This window comes from Sphaerodactylus townsendi, linkage group LG06 (assembly GCF_021028975.2).
Source record: "Sphaerodactylus townsendi isolate TG3544 linkage group LG06, MPM_Stown_v2.3, whole genome shotgun sequence".
NCBI classification, from domain to species: Eukaryota; Metazoa; Chordata; class Lepidosauria; order Squamata; family Sphaerodactylidae; genus Sphaerodactylus; species Sphaerodactylus townsendi.
In genome coordinates, this window is record NC_059430.1 from 105,062,757 (window position 1) to 105,089,956 (window position 27,200).

A 27,200-nucleotide genomic window follows, 5' to 3' on the forward strand; every position below is an offset into this window, starting at 1 on the left:
GGGGGGGGGGTGGGGGGGGGGGGGGGTGGGGGGGGGGGGGGGTGGGGGGGGGGGGGGGTGGGGGGGGGGGGGGGTGGGGGGGGGGGGGGGTGGGGGGGGGGGGGGGTGGGGGGGGGGGGGGGTGGGGGGGGGGGGGGGTGGGGGGGGGGGGGGGTGGGGGGGGGGGGGGGTGGGGGGGGGGGGGGGTGGGGGGGGGGGGGGGTGGGGGGGGGGGGGGGTGGGGGGGGGGGGGGGTGGGGGGGGGGGGGGGTGGGGGGGGGGGGGGGTGGGGGGGGGGGGGGGTGGGGGGGGGGGGGGGTGGGGGGGGGGGGGGGTGGGGGGGGGGGGGGGTGGGGGGGGGGGGGGGTGGGGGGGGGGGGGGGTGGGGGGGGGGGGGGGTGGGGGGGGGGGGGGGTGGGGGGGGGGGGGGGTGGGGGGGGGGGGGGGTGGGGGGGGGGGGGGGTGGGGGGGGGGGGGGGTGGGGGGGGGGGGGGGTGGGGGGGGGGGGGGGTGGGGGGGGGGGGGGGTGGGGGGGGGGGGGGGTGGGGGGGGGGGGGGGTGGGGGGGGGGGGGGGTGGGGGGGGGGGGGGGTGGGGGGGGGGGGGGGTGGGGGGGGGGGGGGGTGGGGGGGGGGGGGGGTGGGGGGGGGGGGGGGTGGGGGGGGGGGGGGGTGGGGGGGGGGGGGGGTGGGGGGGGGGGGGGGTGGGGGGGGGGGGGGGTGGGGGGGGGGGGGGGTGGGGGGGGGGGGGGGTGGGGGGGGGGGGGGGTGGGGGGGGGGGGGGGTGGGGGGGGGGGGGGGTGGGGGGGGGGGGGGGTGGGGGGGGGGGGGGGTGGGGGGGGGGGGGGGTGGGGGGGGGGGGGGGTGGGGGGGGGGGGGGGTGGGGGGGGGGGGGGGTGGGGGGGGGGGGGGGTGGGGGGGGGGGGGGGTGGGGGGGGGGGGGGGTGGGGGGGGGGGGGGGTGGGGGGGGGGGGGGGTGGGGGGGGGGGGGGGTGGGGGGGGGGGGGGGTGGGGGGGGGGGGGGGTGGGGGGGGGGGGGGGTGGGGGGGGGGGGGGGTGGGGGGGGGGGGGGGTGGGGGGGGGGGGGGGTGGGGGGGGGGGGGGGTGGGGGGGGGGGGGGGTGGGGGGGGGGGGGGGTGGGGGGGGGGGGGGGTGGGGGGGGGGGGGGGTGGGGGGGGGGGGGGGTGGGGGGGGGGGGGGGTGGGGGGGGGGGGGGGTGGGGGGGGGGGGGGGTGGGGGGGGGGGGGGGTGGGGGGGGGGGGGGGTGGGGGGGGGGGGGGGTGGGGGGGGGGGGGGGTGGGGGGGGGGGGGGGTGGGGGGGGGGGGGGGTGGGGGGGGGGGGGGGTGGGGGGGGGGGGGGGTGGGGGGGGGGGGGGGTGGGGGGGGGGGGGGGTGGGGGGGGGGGGGGGTGGGGGGGGGGGGGGGTGGGGGGGGGGGGGGGTGGGGGGGGGGGGGGGTGGGGGGGGGGGGGGGTGGGGGGGGGGGGGGGTGGGGGGGGGGGGGGGTGGGGGGGGGGGGGGGTGGGGGGGGGGGGGGGTGGGGGGGGGGGGGGGTGGGGGGGGGGGGGGGTGGGGGGGGGGGGGGGTGGGGGGGGGGGGGGGTGGGGGGGGGGGGGGGTGGGGGGGGGGGGGGGTGGGGGGGGGGGGGGGTGGGGGGGGGGGGGGGTGGGGGGGGGGGGGGGTGGGGGGGGGGGGGGGTGGGGGGGGGGGGGGGTGGGGGGGGGGGGGGGTGGGGGGGGGGGGGGGTGGGGGGGGGGGGGGGTGGGGGGGGGGGGGGGTGGGGGGGGGGGGGGGTGGGGGGGGGGGGGGGTGGGGGGGGGGGGGGGTGGGGGGGGGGGGGGGTGGGGGGGGGGGGGGGTGGGGGGGGGGGGGGGTGGGGGGGGGGGGGGGTGGGGGGGGGGGGGGGTGGGGGGGGGGGGGGGTGGGGGGGGGGGGGGGTGGGGGGGGGGGGGGGTGGGGGGGGGGGGGGGTGGGGGGGGGGGGGGGTGGGGGGGGGGGGGGGTGGGGGGGGGGGGGGGTGGGGGGGGGGGGGGGTGGGGGGGGGGGGGGGTGGGGGGGGGGGGGGGTGGGGGGGGGGGGGGGTGGGGGGGGGGGGGGGTGGGGGGGGGGGGGGGTGGGGGGGGGGGGGGGTGGGGGGGGGGGGGGGTGGGGGGGGGGGGGGGTGGGGGGGGGGGGGGGTGGGGGGGGGGGGGGGTGGGGGGGGGGGGGGGTGGGGGGGGGGGGGGGTGGGGGGGGGGGGGGGTGGGGGGGGGGGGGGGTGGGGGGGGGGGGGGGTGGGGGGGGGGGGGGGTGGGGGGGGGGGGGGGTGGGGGGGGGGGGGGGTGGGGGGGGGGGGGGGTGGGGGGGGGGGGGGGTGGGGGGGGGGGGGGGTGGGGGGGGGGGGGGGTGGGGGGGGGGGGGGGTGGGGGGGGGGGGGGGTGGGGGGGGGGGGGGGTGGGGGGGGGGGGGGGTGGGGGGGGGGGGGGGTGGGGGGGGGGGGGGGTGGGGGGGGGGGGGGGTGGGGGGGGGGGGGGGTGGGGGGGGGGGGGGGTGGGGGGGGGGGGGGGTGGGGGGGGGGGGGGGTGGGGGGGGGGGGGGGTGGGGGGGGGGGGGGGTGGGGGGGGGGGGGGGTGGGGGGGGGGGGGGGTGGGGGGGGGGGGGGGTGGGGGGGGGGGGGGGTGGGGGGGGGGGGGGGTGGGGGGGGGGGGGGGTGGGGGGGGGGGGGGGTGGGGGGGGGGGGGGGTGGGGGGGGGGGGGGGTGGGGGGGGGGGGGGGTGGGGGGGGGGGGGGGTGGGGGGGGGGGGGGGTGGGGGGGGGGGGGGGTGGGGGGGGGGGGGGGTGGGGGGGGGGGGGGGTGGGGGGGGGGGGGGGTGGGGGGGGGGGGGGGTGGGGGGGGGGGGGGGTGGGGGGGGGGGGGGGTGGGGGGGGGGGGGGGTGGGGGGGGGGGGGGGTGGGGGGGGGGGGGGGTGGGGGGGGGGGGGGGTGGGGGGGGGGGGGGGTGGGGGGGGGGGGGGGTGGGGGGGGGGGGGGGTGGGGGGGGGGGGGGGTGGGGGGGGGGGGGGGTGGGGGGGGGGGGGGGTGGGGGGGGGGGGGGGTGGGGGGGGGGGGGGGTGGGGGGGGGGGGGGGTGGGGGGGGGGGGGGGTGGGGGGGGGGGGGGGTGGGGGGGGGGGGGGGTGGGGGGGGGGGGGGGTGGGGGGGGGGGGGGGTGGGGGGGGGGGGGGGTGGGGGGGGGGGGGGGTGGGGGGGGGGGGGGGTGGGGGGGGGGGGGGGTGGGGGGGGGGGGGGGTGGGGGGGGGGGGGGGTGGGGGGGGGGGGGGGTGGGGGGGGGGGGGGGTGGGGGGGGGGGGGGGTGGGGGGGGGGGGGGGTGGGGGGGGGGGGGGGTGGGGGGGGGGGGGGGTGGGGGGGGGGGGGGGTGGGGGGGGGGGGGGGTGGGGGGGGGGGGGGGTGGGGGGGGGGGGGGGTGGGGGGGGGGGGGGGTGGGGGGGGGGGGGGGTGGGGGGGGGGGGGGGTGGGGGGGGGGGGGGGTGGGGGGGGGGGGGGGTGGGGGGGGGGGGGGGTGGGGGGGGGGGGGGGTGGGGGGGGGGGGGGGTGGGGGGGGGGGGGGGTGGGGGGGGGGGGGGGTGGGGGGGGGGGGGGGTGGGGGGGGGGGGGGGTGGGGGGGGGGGGGGGTGGGGGGGGGGGGGGGTGGGGGGGGGGGGGGGTGGGGGGGGGGGGGGGTGGGGGGGGGGGGGGGTGGGGGGGGGGGGGGGTGGGGGGGGGGGGGGGTGGGGGGGGGGGGGGGTGGGGGGGGGGGGGGGTGGGGGGGGGGGGGGGTGGGGGGGGGGGGGGGTGGGGGGGGGGGGGGGTGGGGGGGGGGGGGGGTGGGGGGGGGGGGGGGTGGGGGGGGGGGGGGGTGGGGGGGGGGGGGGGTGGGGGGGGGGGGGGGTGGGGGGGGGGGGGGGTGGGGGGGGGGGGGGGTGGGGGGGGGGGGGGGTGGGGGGGGGGGGGGGTGGGGGGGGGGGGGGGTGGGGGGGGGGGGGGGTGGGGGGGGGGGGGGGTGGGGGGGGGGGGGGGTGGGGGGGGGGGGGGGTGGGGGGGGGGGGGGGTGGGGGGGGGGGGGGGTGGGGGGGGGGGGGGGTGGGGGGGGGGGGGGGTGGGGGGGGGGGGGGGTGGGGGGGGGGGGGGGTGGGGGGGGGGGGGGGTGGGGGGGGGGGGGGGTGGGGGGGGGGGGGGGTGGGGGGGGGGGGGGGTGGGGGGGGGGGGGGGTGGGGGGGGGGGGGGGTGGGGGGGGGGGGGGGTGGGGGGGGGGGGGGGTGGGGGGGGGGGGGGGTGGGGGGGGGGGGGGGTGGGGGGGGGGGGGGGTGGGGGGGGGGGGGGGTGGGGGGGGGGGGGGGTGGGGGGGGGGGGGGGTGGGGGGGGGGGGGGGTGGGGGGGGGGGGGGGTGGGGGGGGGGGGGGGTGGGGGGGGGGGGGGGTGGGGGGGGGGGGGGGTGGGGGGGGGGGGGGGTGGGGGGGGGGGGGGGTGGGGGGGGGGGGGGGTGGGGGGGGGGGGGGGTGGGGGGGGGGGGGGGTGGGGGGGGGGGGGGGTGGGGGGGGGGGGGGGTGGGGGGGGGGGGGGGTGGGGGGGGGGGGGGGTGGGGGGGGGGGGGGGTGGGGGGGGGGGGGGGTGGGGGGGGGGGGGGGTGGGGGGGGGGGGGGGTGGGGGGGGGGGGGGGTGGGGGGGGGGGGGGGTGGGGGGGGGGGGGGGTGGGGGGGGGGGGGGGTGGGGGGGGGGGGGGGTGGGGGGGGGGGGGGGTGGGGGGGGGGGGGGGTGGGGGGGGGGGGGGGTGGGGGGGGGGGGGGGTGGGGGGGGGGGGGGGTGGGGGGGGGGGGGGGTGGGGGGGGGGGGGGGTGGGGGGGGGGGGGGGTGGGGGGGGGGGGGGGTGGGGGGGGGGGGGGGTGGGGGGGGGGGGGGGTGGGGGGGGGGGGGGGTGGGGGGGGGGGGGGGTGGGGGGGGGGGGGGGTGGGGGGGGGGGGGGGTGGGGGGGGGGGGGGGTGGGGGGGGGGGGGGGTGGGGGGGGGGGGGGGTGGGGGGGGGGGGGGGTGGGGGGGGGGGGGGGTGGGGGGGGGGGGGGGTGGGGGGGGGGGGGGGTGGGGGGGGGGGGGGGTGGGGGGGGGGGGGGGTGGGGGGGGGGGGGGGTGGGGGGGGGGGGGGGTGGGGGGGGGGGGGGGTGGGGGGGGGGGGGGGTGGGGGGGGGGGGGGGTGGGGGGGGGGGGGGGTGGGGGGGGGGGGGGGTGGGGGGGGGGGGGGGTGGGGGGGGGGGGGGGTGGGGGGGGGGGGGGGTGGGGGGGGGGGGGGGTGGGGGGGGGGGGGGGTGGGGGGGGGGGGGGGTGGGGGGGGGGGGGGGTGGGGGGGGGGGGGGGTGGGGGGGGGGGGGGGTGGGGGGGGGGGGGGGTGGGGGGGGGGGGGGGTGGGGGGGGGGGGGGGTGGGGGGGGGGGGGGGTGGGGGGGGGGGGGGGTGGGGGGGGGGGGGGGTGGGGGGGGGGGGGGGTGGGGGGGGGGGGGGGTGGGGGGGGGGGGGGGTGGGGGGGGGGGGGGGTGGGGGGGGGGGGGGGTGGGGGGGGGGGGGGGTGGGGGGGGGGGGGGGTGGGGGGGGGGGGGGGTGGGGGGGGGGGGGGGTGGGGGGGGGGGGGGGTGGGGGGGGGGGGGGGTGGGGGGGGGGGGGGGTGGGGGGGGGGGGGGGTGGGGGGGGGGGGGGGTGGGGGGGGGGGGGGGTGGGGGGGGGGGGGGGTGGGGGGGGGGGGGGGTGGGGGGGGGGGGGGGTGGGGGGGGGGGGGGGTGGGGGGGGGGGGGGGTGGGGGGGGGGGGGGGTGGGGGGGGGGGGGGGTGGGGGGGGGGGGGGGTGGGGGGGGGGGGGGGTGGGGGGGGGGGGGGGTGGGGGGGGGGGGGGGTGGGGGGGGGGGGGGGTGGGGGGGGGGGGGGGTGGGGGGGGGGGGGGGTGGGGGGGGGGGGGGGTGGGGGGGGGGGGGGGTGGGGGGGGGGGGGGGTGGGGGGGGGGGGGGGTGGGGGGGGGGGGGGGTGGGGGGGGGGGGGGGTGGGGGGGGGGGGGGGTGGGGGGGGGGGGGGGTGGGGGGGGGGGGGGGTGGGGGGGGGGGGGGGTGGGGGGGGGGGGGGGTGGGGGGGGGGGGGGGTGGGGGGGGGGGGGGGTGGGGGGGGGGGGGGGTGGGGGGGGGGGGGGGTGGGGGGGGGGGGGGGTGGGGGGGGGGGGGGGTGGGGGGGGGGGGGGGTGGGGGGGGGGGGGGGTGGGGGGGGGGGGGGGTGGGGGGGGGGGGGGGTGGGGGGGGGGGGGGGTGGGGGGGGGGGGGGGTGGGGGGGGGGGGGGGTGGGGGGGGGGGGGGGTGGGGGGGGGGGGGGGTGGGGGGGGGGGGGGGTGGGGGGGGGGGGGGGTGGGGGGGGGGGGGGGTGGGGGGGGGGGGGGGTGGGGGGGGGGGGGGGTGGGGGGGGGGGGGGGTGGGGGGGGGGGGGGGTGGGGGGGGGGGGGGGTGGGGGGGGGGGGGGGTGGGGGGGGGGGGGGGTGGGGGGGGGGGGGGGTGGGGGGGGGGGGGGGTGGGGGGGGGGGGGGGTGGGGGGGGGGGGGGGTGGGGGGGGGGGGGGGTGGGGGGGGGGGGGGGTGGGGGGGGGGGGGGGTGGGGGGGGGGGGGGGTGGGGGGGGGGGGGGGTGGGGGGGGGGGGGGGTGGGGGGGGGGGGGGGTGGGGGGGGGGGGGGGTGGGGGGGGGGGGGGGTGGGGGGGGGGGGGGGTGGGGGGGGGGGGGGGTGGGGGGGGGGGGGGGTGGGGGGGGGGGGGGGTGGGGGGGGGGGGGGGTGGGGGGGGGGGGGGGTGGGGGGGGGGGGGGGTGGGGGGGGGGGGGGGTGGGGGGGGGGGGGGGTGGGGGGGGGGGGGGGTGGGGGGGGGGGGGGGTGGGGGGGGGGGGGGGTGGGGGGGGGGGGGGGTGGGGGGGGGGGGGGGTGGGGGGGGGGGGGGGTGGGGGGGGGGGGGGGTGGGGGGGGGGGGGGGTGGGGGGGGGGGGGGGTGGGGGGGGGGGGGGGTGGGGGGGGGGGGGGGTGGGGGGGGGGGGGGGTGGGGGGGGGGGGGGGTGGGGGGGGGGGGGGGTGGGGGGGGGGGGGGGTGGGGGGGGGGGGGGGTGGGGGGGGGGGGGGGTGGGGGGGGGGGGGGGTGGGGGGGGGGGGGGGTGGGGGGGGGGGGGGGTGGGGGGGGGGGGGGGTGGGGGGGGGGGGGGGTGGGGGGGGGGGGGGGTGGGGGGGGGGGGGGGTGGGGGGGGGGGGGGGTGGGGGGGGGGGGGGGTGGGGGGGGGGGGGGGTGGGGGGGGGGGGGGGTGGGGGGGGGGGGGGGTGGGGGGGGGGGGGGGTGGGGGGGGGGGGGGGTGGGGGGGGGGGGGGGTGGGGGGGGGGGGGGGTGGGGGGGGGGGGGGGTGGGGGGGGGGGGGGGTGGGGGGGGGGGGGGGTGGGGGGGGGGGGGGGTGGGGGGGGGGGGGGGTGGGGGGGGGGGGGGGTGGGGGGGGGGGGGGGTGGGGGGGGGGGGGGGTGGGGGGGGGGGGGGGTGGGGGGGGGGGGGGGTGGGGGGGGGGGGGGGTGGGGGGGGGGGGGGGTGGGGGGGGGGGGGGGTGGGGGGGGGGGGGGGTGGGGGGGGGGGGGGGTGGGGGGGGGGGGGGGTGGGGGGGGGGGGGGGTGGGGGGGGGGGGGGGTGGGGGGGGGGGGGGGTGGGGGGGGGGGGGGGTGGGGGGGGGGGGGGGTGGGGGGGGGGGGGGGTGGGGGGGGGGGGGGGTGGGGGGGGGGGGGGGTGGGGGGGGGGGGGGGTGGGGGGGGGGGGGGGTGGGGGGGGGGGGGGGTGGGGGGGGGGGGGGGTGGGGGGGGGGGGGGGTGGGGGGGGGGGGGGGTGGGGGGGGGGGGGGGTGGGGGGGGGGGGGGGTGGGGGGGGGGGGGGGTGGGGGGGGGGGGGGGTGGGGGGGGGGGGGGGTGGGGGGGGGGGGGGGTGGGGGGGGGGGGGGGTGGGGGGGGGGGGGGGTGGGGGGGGGGGGGGGTGGGGGGGGGGGGGGGTGGGGGGGGGGGGGGGTGGGGGGGGGGGGGGGTGGGGGGGGGGGGGGGTGGGGGGGGGGGGGGGTGGGGGGGGGGGGGGGTGGGGGGGGGGGGGGGTGGGGGGGGGGGGGGGTGGGGGGGGGGGGGGGTGGGGGGGGGGGGGGGTGGGGGGGGGGGGGGGTGGGGGGGGGGGGGGGTGGGGGGGGGGGGGGGTGGGGGGGGGGGGGGGTGGGGGGGGGGGGGGGTGGGGGGGGGGGGGGGTGGGGGGGGGGGGGGGTGGGGGGGGGGGGGGGTGGGGGGGGGGGGGGGTGGGGGGGGGGGGGGGTGGGGGGGGGGGGGGGTGGGGGGGGGGGGGGGTGGGGGGGGGGGGGGGTGGGGGGGGGGGGGGGTGGGGGGGGGGGGGGGTGGGGGGGGGGGGGGGTGGGGGGGGGGGGGGGTGGGGGGGGGGGGGGGTGGGGGGGGGGGGGGGTGGGGGGGGGGGGGGGTGGGGGGGGGGGGGGGTGGGGGGGGGGGGGGGTGGGGGGGGGGGGGGGTGGGGGGGGGGGGGGGTGGGGGGGGGGGGGGGTGGGGGGGGGGGGGGGTGGGGGGGGGGGGGGGTGGGGGGGGGGGGGGGTGGGGGGGGGGGGGGGTGGGGGGGGGGGGGGGTGGGGGGGGGGGGGGGTGGGGGGGGGGGGGGGTGGGGGGGGGGGGGGGTGGGGGGGGGGGGGGGTGGGGGGGGGGGGGGGTGGGGGGGGGGGGGGGTGGGGGGGGGGGGGGGTGGGGGGGGGGGGGGGTGGGGGGGGGGGGGGGTGGGGGGGGGGGGGGGTGGGGGGGGGGGGGGGTGGGGGGGGGGGGGGGTGGGGGGGGGGGGGGGTGGGGGGGGGGGGGGGTGGGGGGGGGGGGGGGTGGGGGGGGGGGGGGGTGGGGGGGGGGGGGGGTGGGGGGGGGGGGGGGTGGGGGGGGGGGGGGGTGGGGGGGGGGGGGGGTGGGGGGGGGGGGGGGTGGGGGGGGGGGGGGGTGGGGGGGGGGGGGGGTGGGGGGGGGGGGGGGTGGGGGGGGGGGGGGGTGGGGGGGGGGGGGGGTGGGGGGGGGGGGGGGTGGGGGGGGGGGGGGGTGGGGGGGGGGGGGGGTGGGGGGGGGGGGGGGTGGGGGGGGGGGGGGGTGGGGGGGGGGGGGGGTGGGGGGGGGGGGGGGTGGGGGGGGGGGGGGGTGGGGGGGGGGGGGGGTGGGGGGGGGGGGGGGTGGGGGGGGGGGGGGGTGGGGGGGGGGGGGGGTGGGGGGGGGGGGGGGTGGGGGGGGGGGGGGGTGGGGGGGGGGGGGGGTGGGGGGGGGGGGGGGTGGGGGGGGGGGGGGGTGGGGGGGGGGGGGGGTGGGGGGGGGGGGGGGTGGGGGGGGGGGGGGGTGGGGGGGGGGGGGGGTGGGGGGGGGGGGGGGTGGGGGGGGGGGGGGGTGGGGGGGGGGGGGGGTGGGGGGGGGGGGGGGTGGGGGGGGGGGGGGGTGGGGGGGGGGGGGGGTGGGGGGGGGGGGGGGTGGGGGGGGGGGGGGGTGGGGGGGGGGGGGGGTGGGGGGGGGGGGGGGTGGGGGGGGGGGGGGGTGGGGGGGGGGGGGGGTGGGGGGGGGGGGGGGTGGGGGGGGGGGGGGGTGGGGGGGGGGGGGGGTGGGGGGGGGGGGGGGTGGGGGGGGGGGGGGGTGGGGGGGGGGGGGGGTGGGGGGGGGGGGGGGTGGGGGGGGGGGGGGGTGGGGGGGGGGGGGGGTGGGGGGGGGGGGGGGTGGGGGGGGGGGGGGGTGGGGGGGGGGGGGGGTGGGGGGGGGGGGGGGTGGGGGGGGGGGGGGGTGGGGGGGGGGGGGGGTGGGGGGGGGGGGGGGTGGGGGGGGGGGGGGGTGGGGGGGGGGGGGGGTGGGGGGGGGGGGGGGTGGGGGGGGGGGGGGGTGGGGGGGGGGGGGGGTGGGGGGGGGGGGGGGTGGGGGGGGGGGGGGGTGGGGGGGGGGGGGGGTGGGGGGGGGGGGGGGTGGGGGGGGGGGGGGGTGGGGGGGGGGGGGGGTGGGGGGGGGGGGGGGTGGGGGGGGGGGGGGGTGGGGGGGGGGGGGGGTGGGGGGGGGGGGGGGTGGGGGGGGGGGGGGGTGGGGGGGGGGGGGGGTGGGGGGGGGGGGGGGTGGGGGGGGGGGGGGGTGGGGGGGGGGGGGGGTGGGGGGGGGGGGGGGTGGGGGGGGGGGGGGGTGGGGGGGGGGGGGGGTGGGGGGGGGGGGGGGTGGGGGGGGGGGGGGGTGGGGGGGGGGGGGGGTGGGGGGGGGGGGGGGTGGGGGGGGGGGGGGGTGGGGGGGGGGGGGGGTGGGGGGGGGGGGGGGTGGGGGGGGGGGGGGGTGGGGGGGGGGGGGGGTGGGGGGGGGGGGGGGTGGGGGGGGGGGGGGGTGGGGGGGGGGGGGGGTGGGGGGGGGGGGGGGTGGGGGGGGGGGGGGGTGGGGGGGGGGGGGGGTGGGGGGGGGGGGGGGTGGGGGGGGGGGGGGGTGGGGGGGGGGGGGGGTGGGGGGGGGGGGGGGTGGGGGGGGGGGGGGGTGGGGGGGGGGGGGGGTGGGGGGGGGGGGGGGTGGGGGGGGGGGGGGGTGGGGGGGGGGGGGGGTGGGGGGGGGGGGGGGTGGGGGGGGGGGGGGGTGGGGGGGGGGGGGGGTGGGGGGGGGGGGGGGTGGGGGGGGGGGGGGGTGGGGGGGGGGGGGGGTGGGGGGGGGGGGGGGTGGGGGGGGGGGGGGGTGGGGGGGGGGGGGGGTGGGGGGGGGGGGGGGTGGGGGGGGGGGGGGGTGGGGGGGGGGGGGGGTGGGGGGGGGGGGGGGTGGGGGGGGGGGGGGGTGGGGGGGGGGGGGGGTGGGGGGGGGGGGGGGTGGGGGGGGGGGGGGGTGGGGGGGGGGGGGGGTGGGGGGGGGGGGGGGTGGGGGGGGGGGGGGGTGGGGGGGGGGGGGGGTGGGGGGGGGGGGGGGTGGGGGGGGGGGGGGGTGGGGGGGGGGGGGGGTGGGGGGGGGGGGGGGTGGGGGGGGGGGGGGGTGGGGGGGGGGGGGGGTGGGGGGGGGGGGGGGTGGGGGGGGGGGGGGGTGGGGGGGGGGGGGGGTGGGGGGGGGGGGGGGTGGGGGGGGGGGGGGGTGGGGGGGGGGGGGGGTGGGGGGGGGGGGGGGTGGGGGGGGGGGGGGGTGGGGGGGGGGGGGGGTGGGGGGGGGGGGGGGTGGGGGGGGGGGGGGGTGGGGGGGGGGGGGGGTGGGGGGGGGGGGGGGTGGGGGGGGGGGGGGGTGGGGGGGGGGGGGGGTGGGGGGGGGGGGGGGTGGGGGGGGGGGGGGGTGGGGGGGGGGGGGGGTGGGGGGGGGGGGGGGTGGGGGGGGGGGGGGGTGGGGGGGGGGGGGGGTGGGGGGGGGGGGGGGTGGGGGGGGGGGGGGGTGGGGGGGGGGGGGGGTGGGGGGGGGGGGGGGTGGGGGGGGGGGGGGGTGGGGGGGGGGGGGGGTGGGGGGGGGGGGGGGTGGGGGGGGGGGGGGGTGGGGGGGGGGGGGGGTGGGGGGGGGGGGGGGTGGGGGGGGGGGGGGGTGGGGGGGGGGGGGGGTGGGGGGGGGGGGGGGTGGGGGGGGGGGGGGGTGGGGGGGGGGGGGGGTGGGGGGGGGGGGGGGTGGGGGGGGGGGGGGGTGGGGGGGGGGGGGGGTGGGGGGGGGGGGGGGTGGGGGGGGGGGGGGGTGGGGGGGGGGGGGGGTGGGGGGGGGGGGGGGTGGGGGGGGGGGGGGGTGGGGGGGGGGGGGGGTGGGGGGGGGGGGGGGTGGGGGGGGGGGGGGGTGGGGGGGGGGGGGGGTGGGGGGGGGGGGGGGTGGGGGGGGGGGGGGGTGGGGGGGGGGGGGGGTGGGGGGGGGGGGGGGTTGGGGGGGGGGGTGGTGGGGGGGGGGGGGGGGGGGGGGGGGGGGGGGGGGGGGGGGGGGGGGGTTGGGGGGAGGGGGGGTGGGGGGGGGGGGGGGGGGGGGGGGGGGGGGGTGGGGGGGTGGGGGGGAGGGGGGGGCGGGGGTGCGTGGGGGGGGGGGGGGGAGGGGGGGGGGGGGGGGGGGGGGGGGGGGGGGTGGGTGGGGTGGGGTGTGGGGGTTGGGGGGTGTTGGGGGGGGGGGGGAGGGGGGGGGGGGGGGGGGGGGGGGGGGGGGGGGGGGGGGGGGGGGTGGGGGGGGGGGGGGGGGGGTGGATGGACTACATTTCCCATCATCCCCTGCCAGCATGATGCTGGCAGGGGATGATGGGAACTGTAGTCCATAACATCTGGAGAGCTGTGAGTTTGACACCTGTGCTCTAGGAGATGAATCAGCAGGCTGCATGGCACACCCCATTACCACATTGGGGATCACTGCAATAAGCTATGGTTGCCTGTGACGTTTGAACATGGATGGCCTAAGACAGGGGTGTCCAAATCTGGTGTTTCAGATGTTCATGGACTATCATTCCCAATTGGCCATGCCATCAGGGGCTGATGGGAATTGTAGTCCATGAACATCTGAAGCACCAGAGTTGGACACCCCTGGCCTAAGAAATCGATGGCATCTAGTTGGGGTATATCTGACTAGTGCAGGGTTCTGCAACCTGCGGCTCTCCAAATGTTCATGGACCAATTGACCATGCTGGCAGGGTCTGATGGGATTGTAGGCAGGGACTGATGGGAAGGGACTGATGGGAATTGTAGTCCATGAACATCTGAAGAGCTGCATATTTCAGAACCCTGGACTAGTATTTACAGCTGATTTGTTAATGACAGTTTGTATGAAATGTAGTTTGTCGTCATGCCTGAATTGCATGTTGAAACTGTTGAATTGCACCCCATCTTGGAGCAGACCGGCCCCAGGAAATGGCAGCGAGGGGAGGGTGTCTTCCCAACTGGGCAGTGGCGAGAAGTGGACAGATTCAGGTTCACTCACAAACGTAGGGCTTAGACAAGCCACATGGCTTTTCATTTTTCTGTCACTGCCCATCCTCATAGTAGATACTGCATGGACGCAAGAAGTGGGTGTTTTTGTTTAACTTGTGACTCTTGCCCACTTGCTGCCCAGCCTGTCGGACTTAATGTGAGCAAATGGCAAATGCTGAAGTCAGCATCCCTGTCGGGGATGTGGTGGTCGTGCCAACAGAAGGAAATGAAGGAGGGAATCCAGAAGACACTAAAACCCAAGTGATATTGCAATTGCAACCAGTACAGCAGGGGTAAGTGGATCCTCTCTATTCCTTGGATATCGAAGAGATAGAAAAAGTGCAGAGAAGGGCAACGAAGATGATTGTGGGATTGGAGCACCTTCCTTATGAGGAGAGGCTGCAGTGTTTGGGACTCTTTAGTTTGGAGAGGAGACGTCTGAGGGGGGATATGATTGAAGTCTATAAAATTATCTATGGGGTAGAAAATGTTGACAAAGAGAATTTTTTCTCTCTTTCTCACAGTACTAAAACCAGGGGGCATACATTGAAAATGCTGGGGGGAAGAATAAGGACTAATAAAAGGAAACATTTCGTCACGCAACACGTGATTGGTGTTTGGAATATGCTGCCAGAGGAGTTGGTGATGGCCACTAACCTGGATAGCTTTAAAAGGGGGTTGGACAGATTTATGGAGGAGAAGTTGACCTATGGCTACCAATCTTGATCCTCCTTGATCTGAGACTGCAAATGCCCTAGCAGACCAGGTGCTTGGGAGCAGCAGCAGCAGAAGGCCATTGCTTTCACATCCTCCACGTGAGCTCCCAAAGGTATCTGGTGGGCCACTGTGAGTTGCAGAGTGCTGGACTAGATGGACTCTGGTCTGATCCAGCAGGCTCTTTCTTATGTTCTTGCATTGAAAGTGTAATTGATTTTTCTGGTGAAAAATTCAGTAATTTGTAACTAGATTCAAAAATAGGGCTCATAGTATCTTGCATTGTGTGTTAAAATTTATGTATTCATTCATGTTTGCATATTTATGTGTCATCTTTTGGCCTTAAAATGGGGCTGCAGGTCCTCCCTGGCCACCAGTGGAAGGGAGGGGTGTGTTTGTGTGTGGGGGGGTAGGTTTGCCAACTCAAGGCTGGGAAACTCTTGGAGATTTTGGGGCCAGAGCCTGGGGAAGACAGGGGCCTTAGTGGGGTACAATACCATAAAGTCCACTCTCCAAAGCTGCCATTTTCTCCAGATGAACTGATCTCTCTAGTCTGGAGAAGAGCTATAATTCTTGGAGATCCCCAGGTCCCACCTGGAGGCTGACATCTGTACTTAAAAGGCCCTCAAGATAGCGAACAATATCACAATCAAAGCTGACGCTAGGAAGGTAACAATGGAAACAATAGCTATTGTAAATGGGGAGGGAAGAAATTGAATTCTCTTGGGTTGTTTTTATCCCTTTGCTGGGATTTTTTTCCCCCCGTGCTAGAAATAAGTTTTATTTTATCGACGGACCTTTTTACAACAGGATTTATCAAGGGGGCTCCGAGACTAACACGGCTGTAGTGGCTGTCGAAACGCACACCATCCACAAGCTTGAAGAAGGCATTGGTGAGTTTCTGTTGTGGGGGAGCGGCAAATCCGTGCTAGTTGTGCTGACTCCCGGGCCGTATTATTTGCACTTTTCGTGGACGAGAGTCCTCTTGCCAGGTGTGCCTGGGTTAGGTAGGGGCTTGTGCCCCAAGGGTCGATCCATGAGTGCTGTCTTGAAGAAGAGAGTTTGGATTTATACCCTGCCTTTCTCTTCTGCAAGGAGACTTTCAATTTCAATTCCTTTCTATGGCTACAGGTCTCCAAATGGGAAAGACAGTTGGCAGGTATGTCTGATATTTTCCAGAGATAGGAAAGCCGGTGATTTCTCTAAGGCCCCTTCCGCACACTCAAAATAATGCGTTTTCAAACCACTTTCACAACTGTTTGCAAGTGGATTTTGCCATTCCGCACAGCTTCAAAGAGCACTGAAAGCAGTTTGAAAGTGCATTATTCTGCATGTGCGGAATGAGCCTAAGTCTGCCTGCCGCTCAGTGTGCATCATCTTTTGCTTTAGAGTTTGTTTTGTTTGCTCAAACCCCATTGACACGACAGAATGGGCAGAAAAACCCAAACTTAACCACTGTTAGCCATGTGGGTTGAAAATGATCTTAGAGCATCAAGGGGGCCTTGAGGATTATAATTGAGCTTAAGCCAGTGATTGATAGAGGTAAAGGCACACTTTGATCGTGCCATTGTGGTGTTAGGATTCTAGAGGCTTGGATTCAAAACACCACTCAGCCATGAAGCTCATCAGGTGACCTCGGGTCAGGCCCTATCTCTCAGGGTCACCTACCTCACAGAGTTGTTGTGAGGATAAAATGGAGGAAGGGAGGCCCATGTTTGTCATCCTGAGCTCCTTGCAGGAAGGGCAGAATAAATGCATGACTGCTAAGGAGTGGGAGATCCAGATTCTAATTGCTACTCTGAAACTCAGTAGCATGACCTACCTTGCAGGATTGTTATGGAGATAAACGTTGGTGGGGAGGCAGTGTATGCCTTGGAGAAAGGGAAAGATTAAAAAACATCTAATGAATGAATACACTTTAAAACAGCTATCAAAGTGCATTGAGGGTTTATTTTTTAAATTCTTTCTGACAGAAGGTCTACCAAATTGTGCTTTAAATGAAATAAAGGGATAACAGACAAGACTTAAAGTGATGCTAAAGCAGAGGAAATTATAGGAGTTATAGGTACGCTTTGATGATTAACGGACACACTCGTTGCTGGTCACACTTTTTCTGATAGAGTTTTGTTTGTTTTTTTGCTTTCGAAAGACTCAGGCAGCACTGGAGTCAGCGTGGTGGTTAAGAGCAGGTAGATTCTAATTTGGAGAACTGGGTTTGATTCCTCACTCCTCCACCTGAGTGGAAGAGGCTTATCTGGTGAACCAGATGTGTTTCCACACTCCTGCATTCCTGCTGGGTGACCTTGAGCTAGTCACAGTTCTCTCAGCACTCTCTCAGCCCCACCTACCTCACAAGGTGTCTGTTGTGGGGAGAGGAAGGGAAAGGAGCTTGTAAGCCACCTTGAGTCTCCTTACAGGAGAGAAAGGTGGGGTATAAATCCAAACTCTTCTTCTTTTCTCCAATTAGCACAACACTCTGTGTTTTACCCCTTCCTCCCGCAATCCTCTTTGTGCAAGAACTACATATATAGCTGTTACGTGACATGCTTGTTTACTCTATCGTGAGTTCTGCTTCCAGAAAAAAAGGTTTCCATTCCCCCCCACCCCTGTTTTCTTCTGTAGATCCTAGCACCATTGAAACCAATGAGGATATCGAGATTGCCTACCCCATCACCTGTGGAGAGAGCAAAGCCATCCTGCTGTGGAAGAAGTTTGTTTGCCCAGGCATCAATGTTAAGTGTGTCAAGGTAACAGCATGGCATAGCGGCCTTTTGCTGGGGTGAATTCGTTTCTAGGTAGTCTTCCCCCCCACCCCCTCGGGGTGTCATTTTATTTTTCTGTTTCACCGTAATTTCCACAAGATGGTTTTACTTGGAGTGTGTAAACCTCCTGCCGGTAGAGCCAGTTCAGGAGGCAGAGATGTCTGCAATATGTTTAAGGGGCTTGGGAAAGTGGATTTGCCTTTTGGTTCCTTATGCTTGCTGATTAGCTGGCATTTTGAAGCTTGATCCCAAAAGCTATTTACACTGGTGGGCTGGTGCCAAAGGAACATCCCTCCCAACGTTCCCTACTGCTTTCCCTCAGGGAAATGGTGCCTGTGGAATCTAGAATCTGGACTTTTCAGAAGTGGGGTTGGAGGGCATCTGTGCAAGGATTTCCTTGGCTGGTGGCTGCCCCTCGGCTATGGGATTCCCCCTCTCCCACCGGTCCCCTCAATGGGGATCCAAAGTAGCTTACAACATTGCTTCTCCTTACTTTGTTTCATCCTCATAACAACCCTGTGAGATAGGTTAGGCCAAGAGCCAGTGACTGACCTATGACATAACAGGGATTCAAATGTGCATCTCCTAAATCCTACTTTGATGCTATACTACAAAACACTGGCTGTGACATGGTTAGCAAGTTTATTTGGCAAATTAGCAGGATACCATGTGGAGGGGTGAGAGATTAAACAACAGAATTTCATCGGTGATGCCTGTCAAGTCTACCAATTTCTGCTAGGCCACAGGGCTGACTTATGAGAAGCAGAAGTTACAGTTGCCAAATCTGATTTGATCTAGGCTTTGCTCCGTTTGGTTCCAGATCCATTTGAGTTCAAACCTGCTTCAGATCACTGAGGTTTTGCCTGCTTCTTGTAGGTCAACTCCATAACTTAGGCTCCTTCCGCACATGCAAAATAATGCGTTTTCAAACCACTTTCACAACTGTTTGCAAGTGGATTTTGCCATTCCGCACAGCTTCAAAGAGCACTGAAAGCAGTTTGAAAGTGCATTATTCTGCATGTGTGGAATGAGCCCTACATGCAAAGTGGCAGACATGGATCCTCACTGGGGCAAATGGTGGAGTAAAAGAGTGCTTACTGCTGACACTAAGAAGCAGGAAGCTTTCTAGAGCATTACGATCTGACGGGATGATCAGTCTTCTGGTGGGTTTTCCCCAGGAAGTTACATCAAGCTGTTGCTTGGCAGTCCCCCCCACCCAGGGGTGTACCTAGGCAAACTGGTGCCCGGGGACAAAACCTGAGTTTGGCGCCCCACCCCCCGGCCCAGCGTATGGGCGGCCACCCTCCCCCACCATGACCAAACAATGATTTTTTGTACCAGCTCACAAAACACCTCCCACTCCCATCAAAACATACATGGCTCTCTCCCCACCAACTCTTTTTCTAATTTCCTAATCACAACAACCCTATGAGGTAGGTTGTTAGCCTGAGAAAATACTCCAAGCCAGTGCAAGTGGGTATTAAGCATGTAAATCTCTCACAAATCACCCCCAGCAAAACATTTACCAAACAAATGTCAGCATCATCTCTCACAAAACACCTCCCGTGGAATCCACCCCCAAACAGCATCACTTTCAATGGTGTTTAAACTAGGGAGCTCAGATTCTTCTTTTAAATCTGCCTTAAAGGGAGAATCTGGGGTCCCCTGTTAAAACAAAATTGAAAGTGATGCTGTTTGGGGGTGGATTCTCCCCCACCCTGAAACAGCATCACTTTTGAGGGTTGGAGATTCAGATGAAACAAATAGCAGATTCGGCTGGAATCTGGGCAAATTTGGGCAAATTTGGACAAAAATTGTCCGATTATGTCCTGCCCAAATATGAACAAATGCAAATGCAAGGTATTTGGGGTTTTTTTGGGGGGGTTTTGGTGTTTTTCGGCCTGCAGGGAGCGCATTTTTAAAGCTAGCAGCACCATGATTTCAGGGCATCATCCAGAGACTGCCCTGATGATACCACCCAAGTTTGGCGATGTTTGGTTCAGGGGCAGCAAAGTTATGGATGCCCAAATGGAATGCCCCCATCCCCATTGTTTTCAATGGGAGCTAACCTGAGATGGGGGCTACCCATTTGAGGGGCCATAACTTTGGTCCCCCAGAACATAACTTCACCAAACTTGGGTGGCATCATAAGAATAGCTAACAGATGATACCCTGAAATTTTGGTGTCACTAGCTTTAAAAATACATCCCTTCCAAGCACCTGAAGAAATTTGCCCAAGATTCTTTGTTTTGCAGTGACTTTACTCCATTGTAGCTAATGAGGAATTTCTGAGGCAGGCTGCACATTTTTGAAGATAGAGGTGCCAGACTTTCAAGGGTGGCTCCAAGAGGCCTTGAGTAATAGCATCCAAGCTTGGTGAGCTTTGCTTCTGGAGTGGAGGGGGGAGTTGAGAGAGATCTGAGCAAACTCAGCCCACAGGCTTTCATATGCAGGAGTGGGGAAACAAAATAAGCCTTTAGGGGGTCCATAAAATTGAACCCCCAGAAGCAAAGGTCTCTAAACCTGGATGCTGTTACCAGGAGGCCCTCCTGGAGCCACCCTGAAAGTCTGGTGCCTCTATCTTCAAAAATGTGCAGCCTGCCTACACACTCAGAAATTCCCCATTGGCTACAATGGAGCAAAGTCACTGCAAAACAAAGAATCTTGGGCAAATTTCTTGGGGTGCCTGGAAGGGGTGTATTTTTAAAGCTAGTGACACCAAAATTTCAGGGTATCATCTGTTAACTATTATTATGATTCCACCCAAGTTTGGTGAAGTTATGTTCAGGGGGACCAAAGTTATGGTCCCTCAAATGGGTAGTCCCCATCTCAGCTTAGCTCCCATTGAAAACAATGGGGATGGGGGCACCCCCTTTGGGGGTCTATAACTTTGCTGCCCCTGAACCAAACATCACCAAATTTGGGTGGTATCATCAGGACAGTCTCTGGATGGTACCCTGAAATTTTGGTGCCACTAGCCTTAAAAATGCGCCCTCTGCAGACCAAAACGTGAAAAAACACTTAAAACATTTAAAAACACACAAACGACCCTGAAATGTTGGCGCCCCCCACGTGACCAAATGAGGGGCGCCCGGGGACATAGGGTACCCCCTGTCCCTAGGCAGGAACGCCACTGCCCCCACCCCAATGTCCCTCTCCCCCTGTACCTCAGCCAGTTGCTGGCACCCCTATGAAGACCACATTGGTTGCCCTTTCCTTGTGTGAGTGCTAGGAACGGAATCACAAAGTTCATGGTGAGGACTGGTCATGTGACTAAGAGGCGCTGTCTCCGTATTAAGCTTCTTCGTTCATTTTAGTTCAGCTGTCAACATGAAACTATATTGCTGAGGCCGGCTTTTCCTGGACTTTGTTTTCATTGTGTTAGTTGTTTTAATATCAAGTTTTCAGTTGCTGCTTTAAAAAATGTATTTGTTTTCATTGTAAACCACTTGGGCAATGAGGAGAAGCAGTATAGAAATTCAGTAACTAAAGGCTGCTGACACAGATACGGGTGTGTTAGATGACGTGGAGCGTCTTCTGTTTTTTTCTGAGGCGCTCCCTGCTATCTGTTTCTTAGTTCAACGACCAGCTTATCAGTCCAAAGCACTTTGTTCACCTGGCTGGCAAATCTACCCTGAAGGACTGGAAAAGAGCCATTCGCCTGGGAGGAATCATGCTGAGGTAAGGACCCTCCACCACTGTAACAATCTCCTGTCAATTTGCTGCCTATATTTATTCAGGATTTTTTAATTAGCTGCCCACCCCTGCCCAAGCCAAAGCCTTTATCATCAAAAACCAAAGGGTTCCTCATAGCATGTTCTGAGATACAGATCTTCATGACAAGATTTTATACTCTGTCAATCAAATAAGGGTGAATTTGGATGTTAAAGCTGCCTGGAAGCAAAGCAGGACTGCAGGGCTTCTGTTTCCTTCTGGAGGTTTGCCCCTATTTTAAAGAGTCAGTCTCTCCCTACAGCTAAGTAGTCCCTTAAAGTAGTTCCACAATATAAGTGGAGTCCTGAGGTCAGAAATATGCACGCATGGCTAAGACAAGACATGTCATTGCTATTTCTTGTCAGTTAGCAGACTACTGTGCAGACATTCAAGCAAATCTGTTTTGCCTTGTTTCATTCAGGAAAACAATTACACCACCCTTCTAATTGGTGTGCAATACAAAATGGCCTCCAATCATTGAATATCCTAAAAGTTAAAAATCAAAAGGACAATAGAAGTATAATTTGTTGATAAATAAATGGCAGAGCAAAGGAAAGGAACTGGCAAACCTACCCCCCCCCCCCACACACACACCTCCCTTCCACTGGTGGCCAGGAAGGACCTCTCCAAAAGCGCACAGCACAAAATGGAAGTTTTAACCTGCTTCCTAAGAGATGATAGAGTTTGTCTTCACCCTGTCTCACCCTTTCTATTCTGCAGAATATCCAGGTCATTGTTTTGTTGGTATGTATCCTTCTTGCTAAACTGAACAGAACGGTTTACACCAATGTATACAGCGCTGGATCCAATGGCAATTTCCCTACAGCAGGAGGGAGATGATATTTACCAATTTTACTCTCCCACTGTGTACCCCCATTTCACCCCTCGTGCTGTTCTTGAGGGTCCCTAAAAAGAAGAAGAGTTTGGATTTATACCCATCCATTCTGTCCTGTAAACAGTCTCAAAGTGGCTTACAGATTCCTTTACCTCCTCTCTCCACACGGACACTTTCTGAGGTAGGTGGGGCTGAGAGAGTTCTCAGAGAACTATGACTAGCCCAAGGCCACCCAGGCGGCCACATGAAGGAGTAGGGAAACTAATCCAGTTAATCAGATAAGAGTCTACTGGTCATGTGGAGGAGTGGGGAATCAAACCCAGTTCTCCAGATTAGAGTCCACCACTCTTAACCACTATCCCATCCATTGTCAGTTAGAGGACTGCATCAGGTAGAGGAAGCAAGAAAGTTCACTTCTGTTGATGCAGATGCCGTCTGTTACTGGAAACTCACACCTGGATCCAGACCTTTATGTAAACCTGACAGTATTGGATTTTATCCTATCTGGTCAAAATGCCCTGCCATTGAAGATATTGGGTTGTATCCCAGTATATGCACTTCCAAATATGATTGATTGCCTCTTAACATTTATAGACTTGTCTTATGTCCTGATAGACATACACATGGAGGATCTCTGCTTGTAGCTCTTCAGAGATGATTTATTTATTTATTTATTTTTTCGATTTATAAACCGCCCTATCCCCTGGGGGCTCTGGGCGGTGATCTGTTTAATTAATGCAGAAGACAAGTTACGTGATTGTTTAAGGGCTTGGATTGGAAGGTGCCCTTCTGAGGCTGCCTTTGGATCCAGCAAAACTCCTGACTGGCCAAAGAATGGGACTGGAATCTCTGGAGTTAATTTTTTAAGCCTTTTGGCACTGAGTTTGCAAAAGAAATGGTATAGTTATTGCAAGGATGCAAGAGTAAATGGCCTCCATTTATGAAGTATTGCGCTTCTCGCTGCAGCTCTGCTAAGTTGGGAGGGTGCCTGCATTTTACATAAAATCTGAATTTCTTCTCTAAGAAAAAACATGACAGAAGGAGCCACATGGGCGGGGGGCGGCGGGGGGGGGGGGGGGTTCCCAAAAGTAAAAATATGCATTTGAAATATTTATGTACCTACCTTGCTCCCAAGCATCTTAGAACCTTTAGGCAGGTGACAACAATATAAAAACAATTGTATAAAACAACATCTGTTAAAATGGGAGATATACAAATACATGAAAACCATATTAAAAATCTTTCCTCACTTCCATTATGAAAGCAGTGTGCATCAGCATTCCAGAGGTTTCTTCTCGAAGCCCTACCCAGACCACAACGTCCTTAGTTTAGCAAGCCATATAATTTGACCGGCTGCAGCAGAAAAAGCCTTGCGGTTTGAGGACTCCACCTAAGACTGTATTTTCAGGCCAGTCTCAGGAATATGCCATCAAGAAGCTTGGTGTAGTGGTTAACAGTGGTAGACTCTGATCCATCCATCCATCCATCCATCCATCCATCCATCCATCCATCCATCCATCCATCCATCCATCCATCCATCCATCCATCCATCCATCCATCCATCCATCCATCCAGGGAGCAGCGGTGGCGTAGTGGCTAAGAGCAGTGGCTAAGAGCAGGTGCACTCTGATCTGGAGGAACCAGGTTTAATTCCCAGCTCTGCTGCTTGAGTTGTGGAGGCTTATCTGGGGAATTCAGATTAGCCTGTGCACTCCCACACACACCAGCTGGGTGACCTTGGGCTAGTCACAGCTTTCTGGAGCTCTCTCAGCCTCACCCACCTCACAGGGTGCTTGTTGTGAGGGTGGAAGGGCAAGGAGATTGTATGCCCCTTTGAGTCTCCTACAGGAGAAAAAGGGGGGATATAAATCCAAACTCTTCTTCTTCTTCATCCATCCATTCATCTATCCATCCATCCTGCCCTATCCCCACAGGGCTCAGGGCGGGTCACAACACAAAACTAAAAACAATCAATAAACATTAAAATATAAAATCCCAATATAAACAGTTAAAACCAGTTAACAATAGTACTAGAGAACCAGATTTGATTCCCCACTCCTCCACATGAACAGCAAACTCTTATCTGGTGAACCAGGTTTTTTCCCCCACTCCTACACATGAAGCTTGCTAGGTGACCTTAGTCTAGTCACAATTCTCTCCAAACTCCAAAGAGGTGTCTCTTGTGGGGAGAAGGAGGGAAGGAATTTGTAAGCCACTTTGAAACTTCTTTCAGTCGAGAAAAGCAAGATATAAATCCAAACTCTTCCAACTCTCTCTTCTTAGCTCCTGGCTTGTATATCTTGTTTTTAGACCGATTCTTATGGTGTTATTACATTCTTCAGGCATGTAGCCGCCTGAGTTTAACTACCCTGGTTTCTCCTCCCCACTTCTCTGTGCACAGAAAGATGATGGATTCTGGGCAAATTGACTTTTACCAGCATGACAAAGTTTGCACCAATACCTGCCGGAGCACCAAGTTTGACCTCCTGATCAGCAGTGCCAGAGCACCAGTGCCAGGGCAGCAAAGTTTGGTACAGACTCCCACCTCTGCTGACGGTAGGACACAGGTGAAAAGGTGTAGCATTCATTCCTGCCACGTGTTGTTGTCTGCAGTTTCCTTTAGAATTCTTGGTCTTTTGGAGCTAGCTGGATTGGCCCCTGTGTGCTGTAAAGAATTCTGGAGTATGTTTTAACATATGTTCTTGGTTCATGGTGTGTTTCCAACCTTTTCAGGGTTGAACCAAGGGTTTTTGGCACCCTGGGTGAACTATGACCTTGGATCCCATCTAGTCTAGCATTCTATTTGCTACAGTGGCTAACCTTATGTTTCTGAGAAGTCAACAAAATCACATCCTACTATGAACCTCTAACAAGTGGTGTTCCGAAGTACGCAGCCTCTGCATGTGAGGGTTACATTCTGGCCTTTCACCACCCTCTTCTTCTTCGTTATTCCCTCTAATCCCCTTTAAGATCCCCTCTAGTAATCCCCTTTAAGATCCCCTCTAGTAACCATCAGAATACATTTTATTCAATGATGTAGGTATAGATTTTTTTATGGGGTAAGTTCGTGGGGGCCATGCCCCCACCCGCCCCTGGGGGTGTGGCTCCACCTCCCCAAGCCCCACCCCCGGGCCTGAGTGCTTATAAAAGCAGCTCTCCGAGGCCAGGGATGGCAGACTCCCCTGCCCGGCCCTGCCCTGCCCTGCCGGCCCCCAGTTAGGCTCCCAGCCGGCAGCCAGCAGTCCCTTCTTCTCTCCCCTCTGGGCAGAGGCGTAGCTAGGGAAAATGGAGCCCGGTGCAAAATCTGAGTTTTGCTCCCCCCCCACCCCCACCCCGGGCAGCCGCTGTGATGCTGGAATCCACCCCCAAACAGCATCACTTTCAATGGTGTTTAACTAGGGAGCCCAGATTCTCCTTTTAAATTTACCTTAAAGAGAGAATCTAGGGTCCCCAGTTAAAACAACATTGAAAGTGATGCTGTTTTGGAGTGGATTATCTCCCATCCTGAAACAGCATCACTTTCCATGTTTAAACTGGGGTCCTCAGATTCTCCCTTTAAATCCATTCCGAAGAGGATGGATTTAAAAGGAGAATCTGGGGAAATTTGGGGGGTGCCTGCTGTCAGGGGTGCAATTGTTAAGCTAGCAGCACCAAACTTTCAGGGTATCTTTAGGAGACTCTCCTGATGATACCACCCAGGTTTGGTGAAGTTTGGTTCAGGGAGTCCAAAGTTATGGACCCTCAAAGGTATAGCCCCCATATCCTATTATCTCCCATTGGAAACAATGGGGAATTGGGCACCCCCTTTGGGAGTCCATAACTTTGGACCCCCTGAACCAAACCTCACCAAACCTGGGTGGTATCATCAGGAGAGTCTCCTAACAAATCCCTGAAAGTTTGGTGCTGCTAGCCTAAACACTGTGACCCTTGCAGGCCAAAAACTGGAAAAAAACTTTTAAAATGCAAAAAACCACAAACGGGGGTGGAGCTTCAGACATGCAATGGGGGGTTGAACCCGGGAACCCCGCCCTTGCCTACGTCCTTGATTTTATTTGATTCCTTATCTATCAACATTACCAGTCAACATGCAGTGAAGAAAAAATGCAAACTAATATGCGATACTGTTTCCAGAATCAGGTCTTAGTTTCCAAAATACACATCAAAACCTTTCCTCAAATTAAGCACTGAAGTTGTTTCTTCTAGGAGCCACTTTACACATGATGGTTCTCCTACAGGAATGTTATTCTGCACAAGAAAATGTGTATACTGTGATTTGCAGTAAATTTATGCCAAATAAAAGCTAAAGGAAAAAAATATTTGCAGTAAAATGTCACCTTTTGCTTATTGAGATGGTAGAGTTGGTTGTATTCATCTCATGGAACAGGTTGTTCTTTTTTCTACAAAGCAGAAAGATTAGTGTAGGTAGATCACATAAAATGGCCTGTTTTTCAACCTCAGTATAGTGCAGGGGTCTGCAACCTGTGGCTCTCCAGATGTTCCTGGAGTACAACTCCCATCAGCCCCTGCCAGCATGGCCAATTGCAACCTGCAAAACACCCCTAGTTTCCATCTAAGCTTAGAAGACAGACATGGTTCTTTTACCACTGGGACAGAATTACCATGCATGGGAGGTCACATGTTATTCAGCAGCTGTTGCTCAAAACTGCCTAACGCTAAGCATTGTGCCACCTTTTAACAACCTCCAGAGTAGACATTAGTCAATTTCTGAGTGGTGATAAGTGGTAAGATTTGACCCGCGAATAACTGATTGTGTGAGAAGGGAAATTAAGAGCAACCAAGTCCTTCCAGAAACTTGGCACTCAGGGAGAAAAGGGGTTAGAACAAAGAATATTATCTTTCAAGTGGAGAAGTCACAAGACACATCCTGAGGTTAACTACCTGAGAGAAGGGATCTCTTTCTGTTGTCTCTGCCAGCTGAGCCAGAGTAGATTTTGAGGAGGCAAACTGTGTGTGAGAGGGGTAGAAGAAATGTGAAGATGGCAGATGGTAGCACAGTGGTGGTCAGCAAGGGGTTCGATGTGGTGCATCTCCCCCAGCTGGTAGAAGGTATGAAATACTGCAGCAGACTGAACAAAAGGGTGGGCTGCTGCTGGAGCAGACAGAGCATAGGCACATGCCACTTTCCCCAGGTCCCGCTGAACTACTTCCACACCACTCTCCACCTTTCCCTCCCTTCTTCCAGTTACTTCCATAAAGTTACTAGTTGCCAGATGGCTTTTTTCCTCCTCATTATTGTCATTATTGTCAAAAAGGGTAGGGGAGGTGGGAATATGAAAAGCTGGCAAGGAAGAGGAGAAGAGAAAAGAAGAAATGTGGTCATTAGGGAGGACTGGCCTGTGACCCACTTTCAGAACCAGTGTGGTGTAGTGGTTAAGAGCAGGTGGATTCTAATCTGGAGAACTGGGTTTGATTCCCCTGAGTGGAAGAGGCTTATCTGGTGAACCAAATGTGTTTCCGCACTCCTAGATGCCTACTGGGTGACCTTGGGCCAGTCACAGTTCTCTCTGAGCTCTTTCAGCCCCACCTACCTCACAAGGTGTCTGTTGTGGGGAGAGGAGAGGAAAGGAGCTTGTAAGCCACCTTGAGTCTCCTTACAGGAGAGAAAGGTGGGATATAAATCCAAACTATTCTTCTTCTTCTTTGCAACTCACTTTTGGGTCTGATACCATAAATGCTTTTGAATGCCTTCTTCTGAAAAGATCCCTTTTGCTTAGGTGACGTTTATTCATTTCATCAACGTTTGCAGCTTTAATATCATACTTTGTTTTAAGGTTGTTTATGACTTTGACATCATGGTTTGATTAGTTTTGCATGCTGACCCGGAATGTTTTTTAATAGCAAAAGGAGGAAGTGAGCTCCATTAATAAACAAACAGACTGTTGCTATTGCCTTGCAGAATTTTGAAATTATGCCCTTTTTATAGGTTGAGGCTGAAAACTATTTACTCACATGGCTGGCATGAAGTTTAATCCTGTGTGCTGCCCTGTATGAACATAACATTAAACCTGAGAGAAGAGGCAGGGGTGTACCGCCCAGGGGGACATATGGGGTCAAATGTCCCGGGCTGCAGCCATTTAGTCATGTGGGGGCAGAAAATCGCCCCCCACACCCCTCCTCCTTCCCCCCGGGTCCGTCCTCCTTCCCTTCCGGCTTGGGCTGCTGTTTGGTTGTGGTGGGGAAGGGTGGAAAATTCAGAACTTGCACTGGGCTACATTTTCCCCTAGATACGCCTCTGAGAAGAGGTGCCCTTTTTCTGTACATTGACCAACCAGCTGCCCA

The 27,200-nt window shown here is 67.3% G+C and overlaps 1 protein-coding gene across 6 annotated transcripts in view; it reads left to right on the forward strand.

Moving 5' to 3' along the window:
- The window catches only part of GMEB1 (glucocorticoid modulatory element binding protein 1), a 41,769-nt gene that overhangs the window by 4,909 nt on the left and 9,660 nt on the right, over nt 1-27,200 (forward strand). For all 6 annotated transcript variants that reach the window (XM_048501901.1, XM_048501903.1, XM_048501899.1 and 3 more), the window contains 5 exons: nt 13,018-13,168; nt 14,400-14,482; nt 16,212-16,336; nt 19,929-20,032; nt 23,302-23,456. In XM_048501901.1, the coding sequence (XP_048357858.1) occupies nt 13,041-13,168; nt 14,400-14,482; nt 16,212-16,336; nt 19,929-20,032; nt 23,302-23,456 (595 nt within the window). In that variant the 5' untranslated portion in view covers nt 13,018-13,040. The remainder of the gene's footprint in view (nt 1-13,017; nt 13,169-14,399; nt 14,483-16,211; nt 16,337-19,928; nt 20,033-23,301; nt 23,457-27,200) is intronic.